We start from the raw sequence: 23,010 nt of genomic DNA, 5'->3' as shown, positions 1-23,010 counted from the left end.
TTTTTTTCCTTCACAGATGCTGTCAGACCTGCTGAGCTTCTCCAGCAACTTTGTTTTTGTTCTCCAAGTGCTCTTCATTGATCTTCCCGGTTATTAGCACGTCATCCAGATAAATGGCAACCTAGGCAGCCCTTGTAAAATGTTCTCCATGGTCTGCTGGAAAAAGGTGTAAGCTGATGACACCCCAAATGGCAGTCTTGTATATTGTTATAAACCCTTATGGGTGTTAATTGTGGCGTATTTCTGGGACTCCTAATCCAGTCGCAATTGCAGGTAGGCATGGCTCATGTCCAGCTTCATAAAGGACAGCATCTCCCACCAAGTTTGCATACAGGTCCTCTATGCGAGGGACTGGGTATTTATCCAGCTGCGAGAAGCGATTTACCGTTTGCTTAAAATCCCCACAAAGGCGAACTGAGCTCTCACAGGCTTCACAGTCGGTACGATTGGTGCTGCCATTCTGCAAACTGCTTTGGTTTGATGATTTTTTCGCTCTCTAACCTCCTGATTTCCATGACTACATTTGCCCACCAAGGCAAATGGCACAGGGCAGCCCTTGCAAAATCTTGGAATTGCTTCCTGGTTAACATGTAAAGTGGCTGTGGCCCCTTTGATGGTCCCAAGCCGTTCATGAAAAACTCCTGGGTATTTCACTACGACTTCGCTGAAGCAGCCATTTTCTAATCAAAAAATGTTAAGCCAATCCAGGTGAATCTTTTTCAACCAATTCTGCCCCAATAGACTTGGGCCCGAAACTCTTACTGCCATCAGTGGTTACTGCACCAATTGCTTCTCAAAGAAGACCGGAACCGAAGTCGTAGCCTTAACTTGCAACAGTTCCCCAGTGTATGCTCTCAATCTGACTGAGGTCTTGCGTAAACTTAAGAGTTGGAGACCCAAGCGAATATTGTTAAAGAGAGATTCTGCAACCACAGATACAGCTGCACTGGTAACAACCATCATGGGAACGGTGTGACCATTTAACCAAACATTAATTTTAATCGGTTCCAATTTGGATGTCCCTAAGCGATTTAATTGTTCCAACCTACATATTAGGGGACTTTTCAGGAAGGGCACTCTCCTGGGCACCAGCCCACATGTTTTCTTACTCAAGTCAGGCCTTATAGGACTCCTTTGCTGTCTCGAGTCCACATACTTGCAGTAACTAAAATGGCTTGCCGGCCCAGATCCTGAAGAACTTTTTGGCCACTTGGCCGATGCTCGAATTTGTTGTGGGGTTCTACTGTGGGCTGGCCTAGGGTCCCTCTGCTCAGGATATGCCCTGCGTGAGACTCTGCGAATGCCTACACTCAACCAGTGTTCCTCAATTTGGACAGGTGAGGGTGTCCACTTCCATTGGGATAACCTGTAGTTCCCATGCTCCACTTGCTGCATTTTCTAAAGACAACTCCAGTTGTAGTGCCTGTTTGGAGTCCAGTTGGGCTTCAGCCAGTCAGCATTTCTGCATGGTTACGTCATTAATCCCACATACCAAATGGTCTCTCAGCATCTCATTCAGGGTTAATCTAAATCACATGTCTCTGCCAGTTGTCCTAACCTCGTAAAAAATCCTGATACGGATTCCCCCCGTTATCTAACAGCCAAATAAAACCAATATCGTCTCAGGATTCGAGAAGATTTGGGGTCGTAATATTCCTTAACTAACTCTGTCGACTCATGGAAAGTTTTAGCGTCTGGTGAACCTGGGAAAGTTAAGCCTCTTATAACCGAAAATGCTGCAGGTCTGCAATCAGTCAGAAGGTTTACCCATTGTTTTTCATCTGCCCCAATGTCATTAGCCTGGAAAAAATATCGCTCTCTTTCCACATACTGGACCCAGTCTTCGATGGCAGGATCAAACGAGTCAAGCTTTGCAAATAAAGGCATGATGCCAGAAAGGCTTACCCCAAACTCCAAGATGACTGTTGTGAGCGAATGTTCTTCAACACATACTGTCGCCACTGAAATAACTGCACAGATGCTGGTATCCCATCACCAAGTCACCCTTTATTTACTTGTGTACAGTACACTGGCTGTAGCCAGTCAGCTCGGAGTCTGAGCCCGAACTGAGGACATTCTGAATCTCCTTTTATATTATTTTTATTTCTTATAACCCCTAGACTACTGCCATACAGCAGTAGTGCATATTCTTCCCCACAGCACCGGTGTTGTGTGTATATAAGTGCAGGAGGCAGTAAAAACACAAAGTGAAACACAATTTTATTAGACATTTCCACCACCAGGAAAAACACCCAGGCAGTCGTGAACCAGTAACGAGCAAAGCTCAAAACAAGCAATGGTTACATGAAAAAAAAGTGAAGGGGAGGGTACGGATCAAATCAAAATAGAGTTGGAGGGGGGCTGTTTACATTGCTCAGCCAGGGCTTCCTGATTAACCCAGGTTAACAACCTCAACCAAGGCCCTCTTAGTCAACCAGATCCACCTGGTTCGAATCACTACATTAGCAATCACTTCAACAGTTATCTCACCAGGTAGCTTGACTAGTCATTTAACTTAAGTAACTTGATATTTTTGGAAATGCTGTTTTGACCCACTACTAAAAAAGTTTATGAACCTGAAAAAATGTCACCCTTCACAGAACTGAAAAGTAGAAATCCATTTACTTCTACTTTAGAACCTAAGTTTCTGAAGAACAATAGTATATTATGCACCGTCACCACAATTCACTATACAACTATGATCTGAAAAGGATGAAAAAGCATGAACTCAGGAAACATGTAAGAGGAACAATGTTTCTAAGCCATTTTGACAACTTCAAGAAGGATTTAATAAATCAAACTTAGGAGATTACTTTATAAATACGTATCGCAAAAACTGCAATTTGAAGAGCTCCTTGCATGTATTCCAAAATTATTTTATGGTTATTATGTAATGTTGAGTACAACTGGTATCTTACCTTGTATAGCTTTATATCGCACTTCAATTGTACATCACCTTATTCCATTTATACTCATGATTGGTTCATTTTGCCAGCTTCTTCAAGCTTTCGTTACTCTTTCTCTCAAAAATCAATGTGATGAACCATAGGTGCAGTGTGAGATTAGTGTCAGAAAACTGTTCATTCAATATTTATTATTTGACTCAAAGAAAATTAATTTTATCCACTGGCAAAGAAACATTTGAAGCAGTTAACCCAAGATGTTTTACTACAATTTCAGTGCTCACAATATTAAGGAAAGGTAAAATAAGGAGTTTGGGAGACCACCCAAAGTATAGGATTGCCAGCACTCTAAGTCATAGAAATACTACCTAGGTTGCAATTACTATACCCACACATTCCAATACAATATTGACTCATACCTGGATATAACCCAGGGAAAATTGCACCTGGAACTCCAGCACCGGGAACTCCAACACCGGGCACTCCAGCACCTAGAAAGTATAAAATACATAAACTTAAAAATCACGTTTTCCTGAATTTTGAATACTCTTTAAAATGTGTTGTTGCTTCCCAAATATATGCCTATCTTTCCTGGAATTCCTCTTCCACAATACCAATAGACTCTTATCAAAGTCATATGTTGCGAAGGTGGGTACAGCACTTGTGGATTGGGAGGCAGGAAGTTAGAATTTGGTGTTTGTAAAATGCTGGGGAGGGGGAAGCATTGTGTGGTCCCTTTAAAAATGATGTACTTTTTCTATGCTTAGAGGTTTAAACAAAACACTTGTGAGCAGCTTGGAAGTTTGAAAGTACATGGCGAGCACCTGAATTGAAACATTTGTATCAAAAGGCCATACAGTTAGCAGGCCAAGCAGTTGCCAAGACAACAAGTTTTGAATTTAACCAATCAATTTAAAACAGGCACTTACATACCAAAAACCAATTAAATTTTAATCTAATGGTTTTGCCAATATAGGACCAATCCTAGTCTAAGAAATTGATATGTCATCAAAGTTATAAAAAGAAGAGGGTGTTTGGACAAAGACAGGAGAACCAACTGCTATCTGCCAGAGTTAACAGCTCTCAAGAGAAAATTGCTGGCTCTCACAGACTACAATAAGTCTTATTGGAAAGCACCATCTAAATATCAAAGGTACTAACAGCACAATTTGTTAATATTTCTGACAAAAGAATTCACAGAGAAGGCATTCCTGATAGAATAATCGACGGAGAAGACACAGACGGAAGAAGTAACCTGGCTGTAATTTTGACAGACTAAATTCTATTGTTTTGTTATACAAGTGGGACTTGTATTTATTAGAACAACATACTATTAGAATCATGTGTTATTCGGCAATAGTTAATAGTTAGAAGAGATTTGTTCAGTTTGTTAATAGTTTAGTTAATTTATTCACTGTTAGCGTTAAATAAATAAATTGTTACTTGTTACTGTAAAGTGAGTGTCAGGGATTTATTTGATTTAAACACCAAAAGTTGCTGAAAGACAGGTTACACCCCTCTTCACACTCCTTTTAACAGATTATAGGGCGAGGTGCTCCTCTTTGGGTGTTTCGGTTTTGATCCTCAGAGGGGGGAAGTCAACCTCCACTTTATAACACATACATGACATCCCACGAGGTCATGACAAAAGTAAATTATCCCTCTGTTGTTCTCTATCTTTCTGTGGTATTTGACTTAGTTGACCACGCTATCCTCCTTCAAAGCCTTTCCACCATGTTCAATTGGAGAAGACTACATTATTCTGGTTTTGTTCTTACTGGGGAATCACCTGCAATGGCTTCCCTTTCCACCTCTTCATAATAACCTTTGATTTCATGGAAATATCTAACTTTAGTCCCCTGTTATTTCACATCCTCATGATGCTCCTTGGCAACATAATCCAAAAACTAAGTCATCAGACTGAATTTCCATACGTATGCTGACAATGCTCAGAACTCTTATCACCATCTCTATCAATGTCACCACCATCTCAAAATTGTCAGGAGGCATCTAATATTGGATGAACAGAAATGTCCTCCTACCACAATTGTCATTCTCAAGCCACCAACTCCATCCCTGCTACAAAGCAACTTTTTGAAGCTGAACTAGGCTGTTTTAAATTTAAATGTTATAATTAGGCTCACACTGAGCTTCCTAGCATATAGCCATGCTGCTTACCTTTCATCCACACAAGAATCTAATTTTGTCTCCTCCTTAGCTTTTCTGTTGCTGAACCACTTATTCATGTTTTCACTAATCCAAGTACTGTCTATTTGACACTCTTCTGGCTTATCTCCCTCAGCTCATGACACATAGAATTGAGGTAATCACAAACTCTTATGCCAGTGTTCTAACTTGTGCCAAGTCCTTTCATCCATCACTGCCCTTTTCGCAGCTCTAAACTGGCTCCTAGTTAAGCAACGCCTTGATTTTAAATTCTTTTTATATATTATATTCTTCTTTTCAAATGCCTCCATGGACTTGCAATCTTTCTATCGCTGTAACCTTCTTTAGTCTTAAAACTCTGAAATATTTCAGTTTCTCAAATTATGTACTATTCAGCATCTTCAATTTTAAATCACTCCACTACATGTGGCCTTACCTGTGGCAAAGGTGTTGAGCTCTGGAATTACTTTGTTAAGCCACCCTGCTCTGTTCCTTAACTTCTTGCGGTAGGGTTAGGGTTAGGCTTAAAACCTATCCTGTTCACCAAAAATTTGGGCATCTTTCCTACCCCTTGTGTGACTTGGGATCAAATTTTGTTTTATAATGATCTAGTGCAGCACTTCATGAAGTCAAAGGTGCTATATCAATACAGTTTGATTTTGCTGCTGTTACCTGTAGCTAAAATAGAAACATATTTTCTCCTGCCAGTATTGCATTGCAATGCATAATTGCAAATCCTTATATATGGCAACTGAGAAGAACCAGGGAAATAGTAAAACTGTCTAGCCTTTGCTGGACATATTACTAGAATATGACTGGCATTGAAAGATACTGCAATGCAAACAGGCTAATCAGTTTCGAAATTGAACTTTGGTAACAGTAGAATATATCACAATTTCACCTTCACAGAACAGGGATCAGCGCTGAGTCCACTTTTGTTTGTCATTTAGATAAATGATTTAGATGAGAATACGGAAAGCATTGGTTAGTAAGTGTGCAGATGACACCAAGATTGGTGGTACAGTGGACGGTGAAGAAGGTTATCTAAGATTACAAAGAGATATTGATCAATTGGGTTAATGGGCTGAAGAGTGCAGTTTAATTTGGATAAATGCAAGGCATTGCATTTTGGTGAAACAAACAAAGACAAGACTTATACAATTAAAAGTAGGCCTTTGGGCAGTGTTGTAGAACAGAAAGATCTAAAGGGTTCAGTTACATAATTCTTTGAAGTTTGCATCACAAAAAGATAGGATGGTTAAGAAGGTGTTTATGATGCTTGCCTTCATTGCTCAAATCTTTAAGCTTGGGAGTTGGGACGTTATGTTGAGGTTGTACAGAAATGTTGGTAAGACCTCTTCTGCAGTACTGTGTCCAGTTCTGCTCTCCCTTTCATAGGAAGGAGATTATTAAGCTCGAGAGGTTTCAGAAGAGATTTACCAGGATATTGCTGGGATTGGAGGGTTTGTGTTATAAGGAGAGGCTGGATAGGGTGAGACTTTTTCACCGGAGCTTAGGGGGTTGACAGATGACCTTATAGAGGTTTATAAAATAATGATGGGTATAGGTAAGATGAATGGCAGGTGTCCTTTCCCTAGAGTGGGGGATTTCAACATTAGGGGGCATATTCTTAAGGTGAGATGAGAAAGATTTAAAGACGACATGAGGAGCAACTTTTTTTACCGAGTGTGGTTCGTGTGTGGAATGAACTTCCAGAGGAAGTGGTGGATGCGGGTACAGTTACAGTGTTTAAGAGACATTTAGATGAACATATGAATGAGAAATGTTTTGAGGGATATGGGCCCAGCACAGGCAGGTGGGACTGGTTTAGTTCGGGATTATGGTCAGCATGAGTTGTTTGCACTCAAGGGTCTGTCTCCATGCGGTATGACTCTATGACTATAACAAGTTCAAAAGAAAACATGGGATGTACAGCAGAACAGACTGCTATTCTGAGAAATATGTCAGACGGAAGGTAGCATAGAGTTCAAAGAGAAAAAGGGAGAAGAAAACAAAAGTGTCCCATAAAGCAGATGACTCTTACCTAGAATTCCAGCTCCTGGTCCAGCCTGGTAAGGGTATGCTGCCCCTGGAACGGCACCAGGTAATCCTGGAATAAAGAAAATTTAGTTTAGTACCACGTACCTTTTACATAAGCAAAATAGAATTGCATGTGTATTAATACAAAGCCTTGAACTGCAAACCCCAAGATGAGTCGCATCCATTGAATCCAGCTGCTTTCTTATCATCTACATGTTGGAGTACTTGCAACTAGCACTGATGATAGTTTTTTTTTCTCACCGCCTGTGCAAAAGTGAAGTTACATATGCCACCTGAGGAGGTACTAGGTCAGATGACAAAAAACCCTGGGCAAATAGACTGGTTCTAAGTTCAAGTAAGTAGTTGAAGATTTGTTCACCTGTCAGTGGAGAGGTTAAAATTGGGAATGTACAAGAAACACGAATTGGAGGATTACTGAGATGTTGGAGACTTATAGGGCTGGAAGAAGTTACAGAGGTAGGGGCATACGGGACAGATTTAAAAACAAGGATGGAACACCATAGTCAGGATCCAATGTGGTTTTAGTAAGGGGGAGATTTGATGATTTGATGGAAGTTAGGATGCAGGCAACAGAGTTTTGGATAATTACAAGGTTGAGTCAGGAAAAAAGGAGTCAGTAAGGAGTCAAATCAGATGGCAACAAAATCATTGAGGATTTTTGCAGCACCCCAGTTGTGGTAGAAGAGTTGGTTAGCTTGTGTGGTTAAGAGGGTGGTGCTTAATGCTACCAATAGAGCAGCTTCAAGTCCTACAGTGGCCAAAACAGTTACAAAGAGTCTGGTTCTGCTTCAGATAGTAGCTAGAGAGAATAATAATATCACCGCCAAGTGTTTTCTTCTGCAGTATAAGCATTTGCAGTTTTGCAGCTTTTCCTTAGCCCTCAAATACCAAGCTAGGTTTGCTCTAATAACAGGATTGCATGGCAGTTTCGGTGGGACTGAACCAAGATTCTATAGAGAAAATTGATTTCCTCTGGTTATGTAAGATTTTATTTATTGTCTGTGCTGTTGTCATAAGCTGGTGATTTCAGTGATCTATCCAACAATTTTCCAAAATCGTTTTGTAAGGACAATTAGGGATTGGCAATATATATTTACTTTGCTAGCAACATCCTGATCCCTTGACTAAATTAAGACTGTACTATTTAAACATATTAGTTTATGGTGCTAATGTTTATGTCCTCTTCCTATTTTTTAAGCTATGCATTTAATTTTTTACTCTGTTTCCAATCCCAACGATTGCACAGATGAGGTAACAATCCTGAAATTAATACTCTTGAGGTTCTTCTTTTAATTTGGACCCTTTAGTCCTGAAAACTTGTCAGCTAAAATATCATTCTTATTTTTATGTATATTGTTAGTTTCTTCATGGACCAAGATAACTGTATGCTCTCCCTTAACTCCAAATTCTTTTCTAGCAACAAGATGTCCTTAACTCTAGGCAAGTAACACAATGTTTGGAACTCCTAGTTGTGACACTACAGAACAGTATCTATACTCCTGAATATATCATCTATTACCACATTACTTTCATTAGCTGCCTGACAGCCACTTGAATAATCTCACGAAACATGGTACTATGTTCAGATTGTGTATAGTTCTTGTTTGCATTCACATAAGCATCAAATAGTTTGTATCTGTTTGTTAAAGTCTTTGTGCAAAAAAAAAATCTGTTCAGCAGTGAGCCAGTGATTCAGCTTAAAAGTTACTAGCAGTCAAACTTAAATCGATCTCTAACTTTTCCACGGTATCCACTAAGCTCAAGCAAATTAAATTGCTCTGAATATTTTAACTTTAAGTGGATTTTTTGAAGGGTTCCAGATGCAGGGCAAACTCACTGAATCAGATGCAACAGGGATTCTGCATGATCCCAAAGCTCAACTCCAGGCTATATTACTCCAATTAGTAACTGTCCATCAGAATACTTGGGCAAATATAACCAGCGATACTCACCTGGAGAGTCTAGCCTCCAGACATAGTTATGGTTGAAGAACCTGCTAACTGCTACAAGTATTAATTGCAGTTGATTATACGGAGCCTGTACTGATTTAGCTTTGTACTCCACCTGCCAATTTAGCTCCTAGTAAATGAATACACACTGCCAAAATATTAATGTTGAAAATACGCCTGTATGATACTGCAATGAAGTTAAAATTATTTAACCAATGTAAATCACATGTTTCCAAATCAATAACTATACTGGCATACTGGAATTCAGAAATTGCTGAAAATTGCACAGAATATGCAAACCGCATTTTTCCTGTGAATCAATACTTCAGGAGAAAAGCTTTTTTTCTCACATCCCACTACAGGCCCGCCCCAAATTATCCTTTTCACTTCCTTTTGTACAATACGCTAAAGATCCCTACTATCTTGATCATGAATCATAATCCAAAATCACCTATGGAAAATATTGAAATAGGATTAAGGAGAGAACATTCCCATCCTCCTTTACTGGGTGCATCTAACGTGCAAACTTGTTTTGGAACCATATACAGATTTATCAATGACCCGGCAGGATCAAAAAGTAATAGCGTCCCCACTGATCTCCAAGGAGCCTGCTGAGGTTAGGGAGACCGAAAAGCAGCAGGTGGAAGTGACTGGCATTTTCCTTGATTGTGTGGTCACACAGTTTATGATCAGACAAGCTCAGCAACTGCTGGTTGAGGTAGCAGTGCTGACAGAAAAGCATCCAGATTAATTATCTGAAAACTTTTCTTCCCCTAAGAGACTAGAAATATCCAAAGGAGATAAACAGAACTACCTTGGTAGCAGCCCAACAAGCTCACCATTTGCTAAAAATGCTAACTCAGATAGCACACGCTGAAGCTGAGGCAGAAGCAGTTCTTGAATGCTACTACCTTAAAAATGAGCTGATGTGCTTATGAGTAAATGGACTCACACAGTCACATACCTTTAAATGAGGTGTGCACAATGATACAACAGGTAGTGGTGCTGACAAGGTACCAGATAGGAATAATGAAGGCAGCTCATAAAGTTCCAATGACTGGGTACGTCGGTATATGCGAAAACCAAACTCGCATCAGCCAGCATTTTTACTGGCCACAGCTCTGCAAAGATGGAGTAAAGTTTTGCAGAATCTGTCATACCTCACCAGGTTGTGGGAAAGACCCACATGACCTGCAACAAAACCTGCACTTATGATTCCTGTGTGGGCTTTTGTAGAACCATTCAGAAATTATTATTCAACTCTATGGAATCCTTGCCCAAAACAAAAGCAGGCTACCAGTATGTACATTCTTTACATAATGAATGTGCCTACACATTTCCCAGAGGCTGTTCCCCTGAAATTCACATCTGCCAAAACAGTGGTGAGAGAATTTATCTAACTTTTTACCCAGCATAGTCTGTGTCAGAATAGGGCTAAAATTCTTTTTTATCATTCAAATATTCCAGGAAGTCATGGCTATCCTGCGTACAATCAAGAAGTCTTCTGCATGTTCCCTGTAATCACTTGGAATGCTAGAATGGTATCTAACACAATGATCAGGGCATACTGAATAATGCCTTGACTGGGATAAAGGACTAGATCTTTTTTCTGTTCACCACAGGAACTCACCCAATCAATCCACTAGTTTTACTCCATTTGAATTTTGTCACAAGCACCAAGTGCGAGGGTCTGTGGAACAAATCAAAGAGTGTTCTTTTCAGAACAGAAGGAAGAAGTCTCCATGTTCGTCTTTGTTACAGAGCTCCTACAGGAACTATCATCAGCCTGGGAAGCCGCCCGAGAACATTTGAGAGTATTTCAAACTGTGATGAAACAAAAGACAAACCAAGCTACCAACATCCAAACCTTTCAGCCAGGAGATGATATGTTAGTTGCCCAATCAATTTCACGTGAACAATTAAAGGCACCGTATGGTGGCCCCGACAAAGTAGCAAAGAAGATCAGAGAAATAAATTATCTGATTGTGATCCCAGAAAGGAAAAACAAGGCTGTGTCATGCAACGTGATATGGCAGTACCATAGCCAAGAAGGGGACAAACAGATCTGTTGCATTGCCAGCAACATAGTGGATATGAATAGTAATGGGGATGAATTGGAGAGACATAATGGGGGGGCACTTTGAACTCTTATTATACAACTAATCAATTCAGAAGTACCGGTAAACTTGGACTTCATATTTGCTCACCTAGGTGCAGAACAACAGCAGACCTATCAAGCCTACTCTATGACTTTTAGGGTGTATGCAAAGCGAGGCTGCACCAACATAATGTGGACATCAGAGAGGTCCCTCTCATCAGGCAACATCCCTATCAGCTAGTCTAGAAAAGTGGGCCCAGGTTCGAAAGGTGATTAACTACACTTTAGAGCACCAATTGATACAGTCTTGTAGCAGTAGCTGGTACTCCTCTGTGGTATTTGTGGTCAAGCCAGATGGCTGCACAAGGCGCTGCATCAACTACTGAAATGTTGATGCAGTGGCCACAGCAGACTCTTATCGGGTAGTTCAGTTGGAAAATTTCATAGATAGTGACAGTAAAGCAGACTACATTATGAAGATGTTTTACTTCAGGATTACTGGCAGGCTTCCATGACAGTCCATGTGAAGGAAATCTCTGCCTTTATAACTCCAAACTTATACCAGTGTTAGGTCATGCCATTTGGACTCTGAAATTCTCCAACCACCTTTAAGAAGCTGATAAACCAGGCTTATCTAAATATATTCTCTACCTAGTGCTATAACTGCAGCTGATATTTTTATTGGACAAATCAGATCAGAGACTGATATCTAGCTGGATGGATCATATTTTGTTTTTTCTTGCTTTTAACAAAAATTGTTTTTTAACTGAACCACAAGCACAGTATGTACATCTTTGGATTTAACAGAAGTTTATTATGCAAAATAGATGAAGGTAAAATAGTATAAACCAAGCTATGTACAGATAAAACATGTTTAAAGTTTGTTGTGGTTGGTTGGCTCGCCGAGCTGGTTCGTTGCTTTTCCGCAGATGTTTCATTACCCTGCTGAGTAACATCATCAGTGCAGCCTCCAAAGAAACGCCGTTGTGTTTTCCTGCCTGCTATTTGAACTCTGGAGTCTGTTGAGCTGGATTACCTCACTTCCGGTTTTCCTTTGCAGTGGAGCGTATATGGGGTCGAGCTCTATGTGTTTGTTAGGAATTCCCCATTTGTCCTGCACTCTACCATGATGTCCAGCTAGGTAGAGTGCAGGACAAATGAGGAATTCCTAACAAAAAGGTACACAGGAAAGCCACACACACTGACCAAGTACTGAACTTCGACAGCAACCACCCTAACACACACAAACGAAGTTGCGTGAGAACATTATTTAAACGGGCAACAACACACTGCAGCAGCACACAGCTATGCGGAGAAGACAACTACCTCTTCCAGGTATTCAAGGACAATTGATACCCAAAAAACTGGGTCAGAAGATGCCTATTACACAAATGACACCAGGAAGATACTACACGCCCCGACACACTCATCACACTACCTTACATCAGGAACACATCTGAACCACAAGACTCCTATGGTCACTGGGCATCAGAGTAGTACACAAACCCACATCAACCCTACGATAACTGCTCACCCGAACCAAAGACCCACTACCCACTATGGACAGAGCCAATGTCATAATCAAGATTCCCTGCAGAGACTGTGACAAACATTACAACGGACAAACAGGAAGGAAATTAACAACAAGGGTACACGAACATCAACTGGCTACAAAAAGACACAACCAATACTCATTCATCTCTATCCACATGGATAAGGAGAACCACCAATTTGACTGAGACAACACCAAGATCCTGGGACAAGCAAAGCAGAGACAAGCATGGGAATTCCTAGAAGCCTGGTACTCCACAAAGGAAGTCATCAACAAACACATAGAGCTTGACCCCACATACACTCCACTGCAAAGGAAAACTGGAAGTGAGGTAATCCAGCTCAACAGACTCCAGAGTTCAAATAGCAGGCAGGAAACCCCAACAGCGCTTCATCGGAGGCTGCACTGATGATGTTACCCAGCAGGGTAATGAAACGTCTGCGGAAAAACAATGAACCAACTCGGCGAGCCAACGAACCACAACCCGAGCTACAAATCTACTCTAAAACCTTAATGTTTAAAGTTTTGAAAAATATAATCCCATTAATCCAAAAACATTCCTTTGCAGTATGCATACCAGCGAGAATTCTCTCTTTTACACGTACAGGGCTTAATTTAATTGTGCTTCAATTCATAATCTGATCTGCAACTTTTAAACTAAACTCCTGACACCTAAGTAATGTATTTCTTAACGATCCTAAACTATCTCCCTTTCTGAGGAGCACCTGTTTTACACATCCTCCTTTAGTCAAGACTGACAAAACTGCTAAAACTGAAACTAAAACGTCTTCCAGTAAAGCTTAAGGGTGTTTCCCCTAATCAGATGAAAAGTATCAATCCTTCACCTTTCAAACTGACAACCAAACTGAAAACTGGTTATTTTGTTCATTCACAAAAAATCCAGATATAAACAAAATTCTATTAGCTTCCAGCAGCTCAGTCAAACTTTAAAAAAAATCCCCATGGTTATAGAAATAAACCACAAAATAATCATTATGCCCCTTTAGACATAAAACAGCTCATATGCCACTTGTTCAAAATTCAAACATCCAAATTAAATGATACTAAAACGTACATAAATCGTACAACTTACATCATACTAGGCAACTTCCTAATGTACAAAAACACACAGGGCTACAAAATTGTAAGCAGTAGCACAGGTCCCCACTGAAACAAAACTGGAAAGAGCAAAAGTGCAATAGACTGTAAAATGCCAAACAGCTTTTGTAAAACAGAAGACCATTTTAATAAGCAAGTCCGCACTTGCAACTCCAAACTTTAACCACATATATAAAGAAGCGATGATAGGCTCCTAGATCCTTATAGATTGCTGATTCTGCACACTATGTCCATGATAGTCAACAAACTGACTGCACTAATCCCATTTTTCAGCTTTTCGCCCAGAACCCTTGAGGCTACGGCAATTCAAGGGAATATCTAAAATTGCTTAAATGTTATGAAAGTTTTTGACTCAGCCCACTTTCAGATAGGGAGTTCCAGACTACACAAAACTCAGTGAAAAAGATTGTCCTCAAGTTTCCTCTTACTTTAAATCTATGTACTCTGCTGATTTACAACTTTACTGATGGAAAAAGTTCCCTCCTATCCACGTTACCCATGTCTTTCGTAATCTTATACACCTCTATCCAGCCCTCTTGCAACCTTTGCTGCTCCAAGGAAAACCCTGGAGCCCCAGACTATCCAATCTTTCATCATAGCGCAAACACTCCAGAAGGCAGAATCCTGGGAAATCTCCTCTGTACCCTCTCTAGTGCAACCACATCCTTGCTTTGATGTGGCAACCAGAGCTACATGCCGGCCTCCAACCATGGCCTAACCAATGTTGTATACTGTTTCAGAATAACCTCCCTACTTTTGTATTCTATGCATCATTTAATAAAGCCAAGCATCCTATATGTCTTCTTGACCACCTTACCTATCTGTTCTGCTATTACAGGGATCTGTGGATATGCATCTGATTTTCAGTATTTTCCACTGCCCTACCGTTCATAGTTGGCTTCTTTACAATGTTAGCCCTTTCCAAATGCATTAGCTCACTCTTTTCAAGGTTGAATCCCACATGCCACTGCGGTGCCCATCCAACTAGCCCAACCTTCTGAATTTTAGAGCTATCCTTGCTATTTACAACTCTACCAATTTCCATATTATCGACAGGCTTCTTGGTCATACCACGTGAATTTAGGTCCAAATCATTTATGTGAGCCATAAACAGCAAGCATTCCAGCACGGAGCCCTGCAGAACCCCACTGGTAACAAACGTTCAGTTACAGAAACATCCCTCAAGATGAATGACATTGGGGTAGGGGCTGCTCTCCTTCAGGAAGATGAACCCAGAATGTAGAGACCAACCGGGTACTTCTCCAAAAAAACTGAACAGATATCAGAAATGGTAATCCACAGTAGAGAATGAAACTCTCGGTTTATTACTCACTCTGAAACAACAAAATAGATGTATGAAATGGGCACATAGAGACCACGCTTGACCCTGACTTCAAACTGTTGAATGTTTCCACAAAAGGACAAAGAACAGGGATCAGAATAAAGAATAGAATGGCACAGGAACAGGCCCTTCGGCCCACCAAGCCTACACTGACACAAACCTTTTGCCTCTATGCGGTCCATGTCCCTCTTTTCTCTGCCTATTCATGTATCTATCAAAATGCCTCTTAAACATTGCCTCCACCACCTCCTGTCGCAGCATATTCCAGGCACTTATCACCCTCTGTGTAAACAACTTGCCTCTCACATCTCCTTTAAACTTACCACCTTTTACCTTAAACTTATGAGATGGCAGCGCTTCAGCCAAATCTTCAGGCAGAGCTCGTTTGCTCCATCTCTTTCTTTCTCTTTATTTTCCTCTTTTCCTTTCTCTGTTGATGTTTCCTTTCTTCACTCCAGGCCTCAGCGCAGACCCAGCGAAGCGCCTGTGGTGGTTTCTCAGCCTGGCCTCTGTGGCACATGGCAGTCTCTTGGCCCAGCGTGGTCTCTTGGTGGCCTGCGACGGTCTCTCAGCTTGGCGGTGTCTCAGCCTGGTCTGGCAGCAGCTCATGGCAGTGTTACAGCCTGGTCTCTTCACGGCTTGTTGTGATGTCAGCTTGGTCTCTTGGCAGCTCATGGCGGTCTCTTGGCTGACCGTGGCAGTATCTTGTCGTGCCACTTGGTCCTGCCAGACATGTCCCAGAGGACCAGGTGGAGACTGGGGTGCGGCAGATTCAGCAGCAGCAGCAACAGCAATGGCTTCACAGCCCAACGCTTGAAGAGCGAGTGATAATGGGGGTCCCCCCCGGTATCTGTGGCTGCAGTGAGAACAGGCAGCTGAGGTCTCCAGAGAGCGAGATAAGTGGAGGACTCAAAGACTGCTGCATTTTTAACTTAATTCCTCTACTTTTCTAGTTAGAATTAAGAAGAACTTTAATGTCAACTATTACCTTATTTCTTTATTTTTCTACTTATTGTATGAAGGTAATGCTTAACTATTTAAACTCTGTTTCTCTAACTACTTTATACCCAAGGTTTTTATACCTAGGTACATTTGTACTTAAGATACTGTGTGCGGTGACATTTTACAGTTTTCACCTTACTGTTATACTTCTGTACTTGAGTACACGTGACAATAAAATCTAAATCGAGTAACTGACATTTCTATCCCGGGAACAGACTCTGACCGTGCATTCTATCCAAGCCTTTCGCAATTTTATAAACTTCTATTAGGTCACCCATCACCTTTCAACAGTCAATAAAAACAAACCAAGTTTGTCCAATCCTCTCCTCATAGCCAATACCCTTAAAAACATGCAACATTCTGGTAAACCTTTTCTGTTCCCTCTCCAAAGCCTCCACATTCTTCTGGTAGAGTGGCAAGCAGAACTGTATGCAATATTCCAAATGTGGCCAAACTAAAGTTCTACACAACTGCAACATGATTTGCCAATTTTTATATTCTATGCCCTGACCAATGAAGGCAAGCATGCTGTATGCCTTCTTGACCACCTTATCCACTTGCATTGCCACTTTCAGGGAACATAGACCTGTATGCCTGGATCCTTCTGTATGTTGGTATTACTAATTCTGCCATTTACTGTGTACTTCGCTCCTGCATTAGATCTTCCAAAATACATCACCTCGCATTTGTGTGGCTTAAACTCCACCTGCTATTTCTCCACACAAGTCTCCAGCCTATCTATATCCTACTGTATCCTCTGACAATCCTCGTCACGATCTGTAGTTCCCCAAATCTTTGTGTCATCCACAAACTTACTAATCAGATCACCTACATTCTCCTCCAAATCATTTATATAGGTTTCAAACAACATGGGTCATAGTGCTGGTCGCTGCGGAACACTACTGGTCACAGATCTCCAGTCAGAAAAACTCCCTTCCACTCCTATTCTGTGTATTCTATTCTAAGCTAGTTGTGAATCCATCTTACCAGCTTACTGCAAATTCCATGTGACTTCATCTTTTGTGTAGCCTGCCATGAGGGACATTGTCAAAGGCTTTGCTAAAATCCATGGAGACATCAATATACCATTACCACCCAGCCTTCAATTATGCTTGTCACTTCATCAAAAAAAACTCAATCAAGTTTGTGAGACATGACCTTCCTCGCACAAAGCCATGCTGCCCATCGCTAAAAAGTTCATATTTTTCCAAATGTGAGTAAATTATATCCTAAGTATCTTCTCCAACAATTTCCCTACCACTGGTTTAAGGCCCACCAGCATGTAATTTCCTGGATTATCCCCTGTTGCTCTTCTTAAACAAAGGAACAACTTTGATTGTTCTCCAGTCCTCTGGGATCTCTCCTGTGACTAAAGAGGATACAAATATTTCAGACAAGGACCCAGCAATTTCCTCGCCTGCCTCCCTCAGCATTCTGGGATAGATCCCATTAGGTCCTGGGAACTTGTCTATCTTAATGCTTTTCAAAACACTCAACATCTCCTTTTTTATATTGACACGCTCTAGAATATCCAACATACCCCTTCCAAGACTCACTATCCACCATGTCCTTCTCCTTTGCGAATACCGATGTGAGATATTTGTTAAGGACCTTACCCACTTCCTCCATGCATAAATTTCTTTCTTTGTCCTTGAATTGATCTACCCTTTCCCCAGTTACCCTCTTGCTCTTTATGTACAAAATACCTTGGGATTTTCCTTAGTCCTGTTTGTCAAAAACATTTCATGGCCCCTTTGAGCCCTCCTAATTCTTTGTTCGAGTTCTTTTCTGCCACCTTTGCATTCTTCGATGGCTCTGTCTGTCTTCAGTTTCTTGAACCTTACATGTGCCTCCTTTTTCTTTTTGACTAAAGTTAAGACCTGGATGGCTACATTGTTCCATTGGACTTTGCTCCTTACAACATTCTGCTTAAAAATTACCCAAAGTGCCATGAAACCAAATGTGATCTTAGATAATTAACGAAGGCTAGGGGAATTAATGTGATTGTTGTTTTATGATTTTTTTTGTTTTTCTTCCTTGTTTCTCCTTTTTGTAATGAGCTGAGAATGAATCTCATTTCATTTGTCATGTTGGGCAAGCGTGAAGAATCAGAACTCCAGATCACCAATGGCTGTATTGAACATAAATTACAACATGTATTTTATTTTTGTAAAAGACACACAGCCAAACATTGATCAAGATGCAATTTAGTGGCTGCCTAGAGAGAAAGAGAGACAGGCACATACACAGACAGACACTCACTCTGGCATGTCACACCTGACAAGGTGTTAAAGAAGCTTCAAAGGGAAAAATACGTTACAAGCTGAATTTGAATCTGCTGGTAGTATCTCAGATGGTAATACAAACAACAGTTTGAGTGAGAAATACACGTGCACTTTCACGTTTTCAACAATAGAGGAATAGGAATTAAAAGTAAGCTTCAATCCTGACCTGTGTATGTGGCCTGATGTCTTATTGTGTGGACTAGTGTGCTGTGATGGTTACCTCTCTGAGAAGTCATTTAAACACATCTGTGTTTTCAGTAAAAGACTCTCATTCTGAGATTTGCTAGTCAGGCACTGGCAAAAGTAGCCAGGACAAAAAATTTTCAATGCACCTGAAACGTCAAAGAACCTTGAAATTGATTCGTAGTTGAACAACGTCACACTTGTGGTAAGATCCATCACAGCAGCTGCAATGTTCAACTACCTGTTCTTCACAAACAATTTAGAAATTGATCTTTCTTTTTTTAATTTTATCTTTTGGACTCACCTTTATTTCAAATCTGGGTGTGTGTGTCATGTTTCTACTACTTCCTTCACTAAGTAATTAATAAACTCACTCATTTTGTTAAACTGCGCATCTTTTAAAAGTTGATTTCATTATGACAGAAAAGTATCCAAAAAGGAGAAGGTCCTTTTATAATTAAATTTGTTGTGACCAACTGAGGGGAAGGGGCTATTGAAAAACCAAGAGGAGGCTGTCTGTTCTCTCTCATCCAGAAGCTTAATGGTTTGAGGTATTCTGCTAGCGCTGTAACAAACTGGGAAACCTCAGCTGGGGAATGGCTGTAATTCTGCCCATTTTCAACTATTTCCCCATCGTACATCCACAATTTTCATTAGTCTGCTATTGGTGGCCATGGTTTCAGCTGTGTAGGTTGCAAGTTCTGCAGTTACCTCCTCTCCTACAACTTCTCAGTGCTTCTCTCCTCTATTAAGAAATTCCCCAAGACCTACCTCATTTATTAATCTTTTCCTGTTCTAATATCTCCTTACGTGTTGCAAGATTTGATTGATAGCACAACCATCACGCATATTTAGGACATTTTATTGTGTTAAAGGTACCAGTAAATGCAAATTGTTGTTTCTGTGGACTAAATGGAGCCAGATTGATACAATGAAAAGAAATACTGTTGGGAGAGGTCACTAAAGGAATAGGAAATTGTTGCATACAAAGGGGCTCTCAATCAAGACATTTATAAGAGAGAAGGGTAGAATTGAAAAGTAGTTTTGAAGGAAAAAAGGGCAATGCTGGCGGAAGGGGAGCATTTGATATTATCAGTTCATAAATTCAGCACTTGTCAGCCTTGACTCCATGGTAGCATTTTTGTCTCTGAGTCAGAAAGCTGTCAGTTCAAGTCCCATGCTGGATAGCCGAGGCAAAAATCTCTGCTTATGCCCCAATATAATAGAGGGAACAATATATGTTTGGAAGTGCTATCTTTGAATAAGACATGAAACTGAGTTCATTTCTCAGGTAGACAAATTATCCTATGGCATTGTTTGAAAAGCACAGATTTATCCTTGGTGAGTTGGCACTCAATTAATATCACTAAAAAAATCTGATTGACTACCTCATTGTCAATTGTGACACCTTGCTTGGCACAAATGCCTGGCCATGTTTTCTACATTTCAGCAAAAGGCTACATTTCAAAAAGATACTTTGAGATCCTCCATGGTCATGGAAATGCTATATAATCCAAAGTTCTTCTTTCCCTGCTTCATCCTCTATCATGCTGAGACATTTCTGATTTTATTGACATGTCTAATAACAGTTTATCATTGAGTCACTATACAATGCAGGATGCAAATATATTACCTTTTCCTGCAAGTTTGGCTGCTTTAGATGCAGCAGCTATTTGTTGCTGTAAAATTCCAGGTCCAGGAGCTTGCACCCCTACAATCCAAAGACAGAATAAAAGTTAGTAATTAATTACAGGTCACAACTAAGGCTTGCAATCACGTAAGGCATTTTAGGGACAACTTAGCAGTAATCATATTTTCATTGTTGTTGCTCAGACTAAGTAGGTTGAGAAAGGTCAGGAACCACTTAGACAATGATTGCAGCTAACCTTGTTTCTCTGCCTCCTCAAGTGATCCAAAGTCTGCTCCTGGACTTTTCAACTTGCTGTCCAACATTATTCACAAGTTGAGGAACCATTTCCCACAGTTAATGTGGCAAAACTGAAATGATTTTATCCAGTTCAGAACAAATTTCTTTGGTCCTGATTGCAGAAAACTCCTTATTTGATATATCAGTCATCAAATGCACATCCTCAAACTATGGCTGAAAACTGGGTTGAGCTTCTTCCTCAATTATGTACCATTACCAAGACCATTTCATCATACCTCCAAAATGTATGCTATCCTCACCTTCATTTCTCATCCACCATCAGCAAAACTCCAACAAAAAGTCCTTTTCAGCCTTAGCTTGGATATGTCTCGTGCTAGAAACTGTCGTTTCAAAGTTTGTAATTGTAAAGATGGACGTATTGAATACGAGAACCGCAAAAAAAATTGAGAAACTGTCATTTCCAGTTTCTAAAGGATCTAAGATTAAAAACTAAATCTGGGGGATAACTAAAGGTAGGTGAAATCATATAAAAGAACACAGAGACATTAGAGCTCAGATAATGATTCCTATCAGTACAGGCAAGTTGAAGAAGATCTAGAAGTTCAGAACAGATAATATTTTGTTGCTGCGAGTGTTTCTATTACTGGAAGATAACATTGGTGGATTAAAACATCCAGACCATTGTTACTAGAGTTCAGCAGGTTCTGCAGATGTATACCTTCATTGTTGAAAATCCTTGCTATGAATCCAGACCCACAGCAATGTGGTTGACTCTTAACTGCCCACTGGGCTATTAGGAATGGGCAATAAATGCTGCCTAACCAGCGACACCCTCATCCCGTGAATGAATAAAGAAAAAAAAAATTAGGCTAAATCCCAGAAGAGCAGCTAAAATTATTTCCAGGAAGCTGAAATGTTGAAGGATTTTGTTACTGAGATTAATAACATACATATGGAGTGGACTGCCAAACCAATAGCTGAAGATCTGTCTTAGTTGTATTTGTTATTGAATGTGCAATTTATAATTTAAGCTGCCACAATTTACCGGTAAATTCGTGCTGAACCTAAGTTGATTATGAAATTTAGAATATAGGTGGTTACCCAAGATAGAATTTGGTGACTACTTTGATTCCCTTACTGTCAGCAGTTTTGTTTTGCTTTAAACAATGGAATCTTGTAGCTTCAGTCTTTCAGTAAATAACTGTTATTTAAGATTTCACCTTCTTTTAAAAAAAAACTGGCATTGACTGAAATCAGAACAAAATTGCAGGCTCTTTGCAGGATTTCTGTAGATAAACACAGGTGCTGAGACTGCCAAAGGTTTAAACTAATAGTAAAATTCACCATTTAATCCTATCTCTTTTGCAAAGCAGAATGGTTTTATCAATGGCAGAGGCTGTCCTATAAATGAAAGCTTTAGCCCTGAGTGATTTGCAACAAGTAATAAAGGTTAAGGTTAAAAGCATTAGTAGGAAAGTTGAAAACAGAATTAAAAACAGAGGATAAGAAAGCTGAATCATAGAATTTTGATTCCTTTGTTAGGGATATGTCAAGGTATAGAAGGCCAAGTGCTAGTAAATGGGATTAGTGTAGTGAGGTAGCTGCTATTGAACTTTCCAGGCTTGATAGGCTGAAGGGCCTTTTTCAGTTCTGTAGATCTCCAAATGAAGCGATTTGAACTGAAAAAAGAAGCGAAGCACCTCAAATTACAAAAGAAATACAGAAGTTGCAACTGAAATTACATGAAGTGAAGCTGGCAAGGGTGGATAGAAATGGGAAACAGGTCTTCAAAAAGAGAAAAACATTTGGCCAGCATGATCTGAAGGAAGTTTTTTTTTGGCAAAGAAGGAACTAATAGTTTGATGATGAATTGAGACCTACTTTGTTTTGATCTAGCTATTGTTCTGACCAAGTTGGTGGGGCTGACAGTGGAGAATGCTCCTTATACCATACCTCTACTGGCCACAACAGACTCTGAATTTGAAGTGAAGAACTGCGGATGCTTGAAATCTGCAAAAGGGTCACTGGACTCAAAATGTTAACTCTGCTTTCTATCCACAGATGCTGCCAGGGCTGCTGAATTCTCCAGTAATTTCTGTATTTGTATCAGATTTCCAGCATTAGCAGTTCTTTCATAGAATCACAGTGTGGAAACAGGCCATTCGGCCCAAAAAGTCCACACCGACCCTCCGAAGAGCATCCTACCCAGACCCATCCTCTTACCCTTTCCCTGTAACCCTCCATTTCCCATGGCTAATCCACCTAATTTACATATCCCTGGGCACAATGGGCAGTTTAGCATAGCCAATCTACCTAACCTGCACATCTTTGGACTATGGGACGAAACCAGAGCACGCGGCAGAAACCAGGAAGAATGTGTAAACCCCACATTGACAGTCACCTGAGGGTGGAATAAAACCTGGGTTCCTGGCACTGAGGCAGCAGAGCTACCCACTGGGCCA

The 23,010-nt window shown here is 40.4% G+C and overlaps 1 protein-coding gene across 10 annotated transcripts in view; it reads right to left on the bottom strand.

Annotated features, from left to right (window-relative positions):
• The window catches only part of LOC109916239 (elastin), a 225,182-nt gene that overhangs the window by 169,467 nt on the left and 32,705 nt on the right, over nucleotides 1-23,010 (bottom strand). For all 10 annotated transcript variants that reach the window (XM_048612512.1, XM_048612514.1, XM_048612505.1 and 7 more), the window contains exons 3-5: nucleotides 20,294-20,371; nucleotides 7,114-7,179; nucleotides 3,323-3,394 (exon numbers count right to left, since the gene is read on the bottom strand). In XM_048612512.1, the coding sequence (XP_048468469.1) occupies nucleotides 3,323-3,394; nucleotides 7,114-7,179; nucleotides 20,294-20,371 (216 nt within the window). The remainder of the gene's footprint in view (nucleotides 1-3,322; nucleotides 3,395-7,113; nucleotides 7,180-20,293; nucleotides 20,372-23,010) is intronic.

Source organism: Rhincodon typus, chromosome 26 (assembly GCF_021869965.1).
Source record: "Rhincodon typus isolate 14 chromosome 26, sRhiTyp1.1, whole genome shotgun sequence".
NCBI classification, from domain to species: Eukaryota; Metazoa; Chordata; class Chondrichthyes; order Orectolobiformes; family Rhincodontidae; genus Rhincodon; species Rhincodon typus.
Note: the sequence above shows the minus strand (reverse complement) of the source record. Positions and strands in the feature narration are given on the sequence as shown.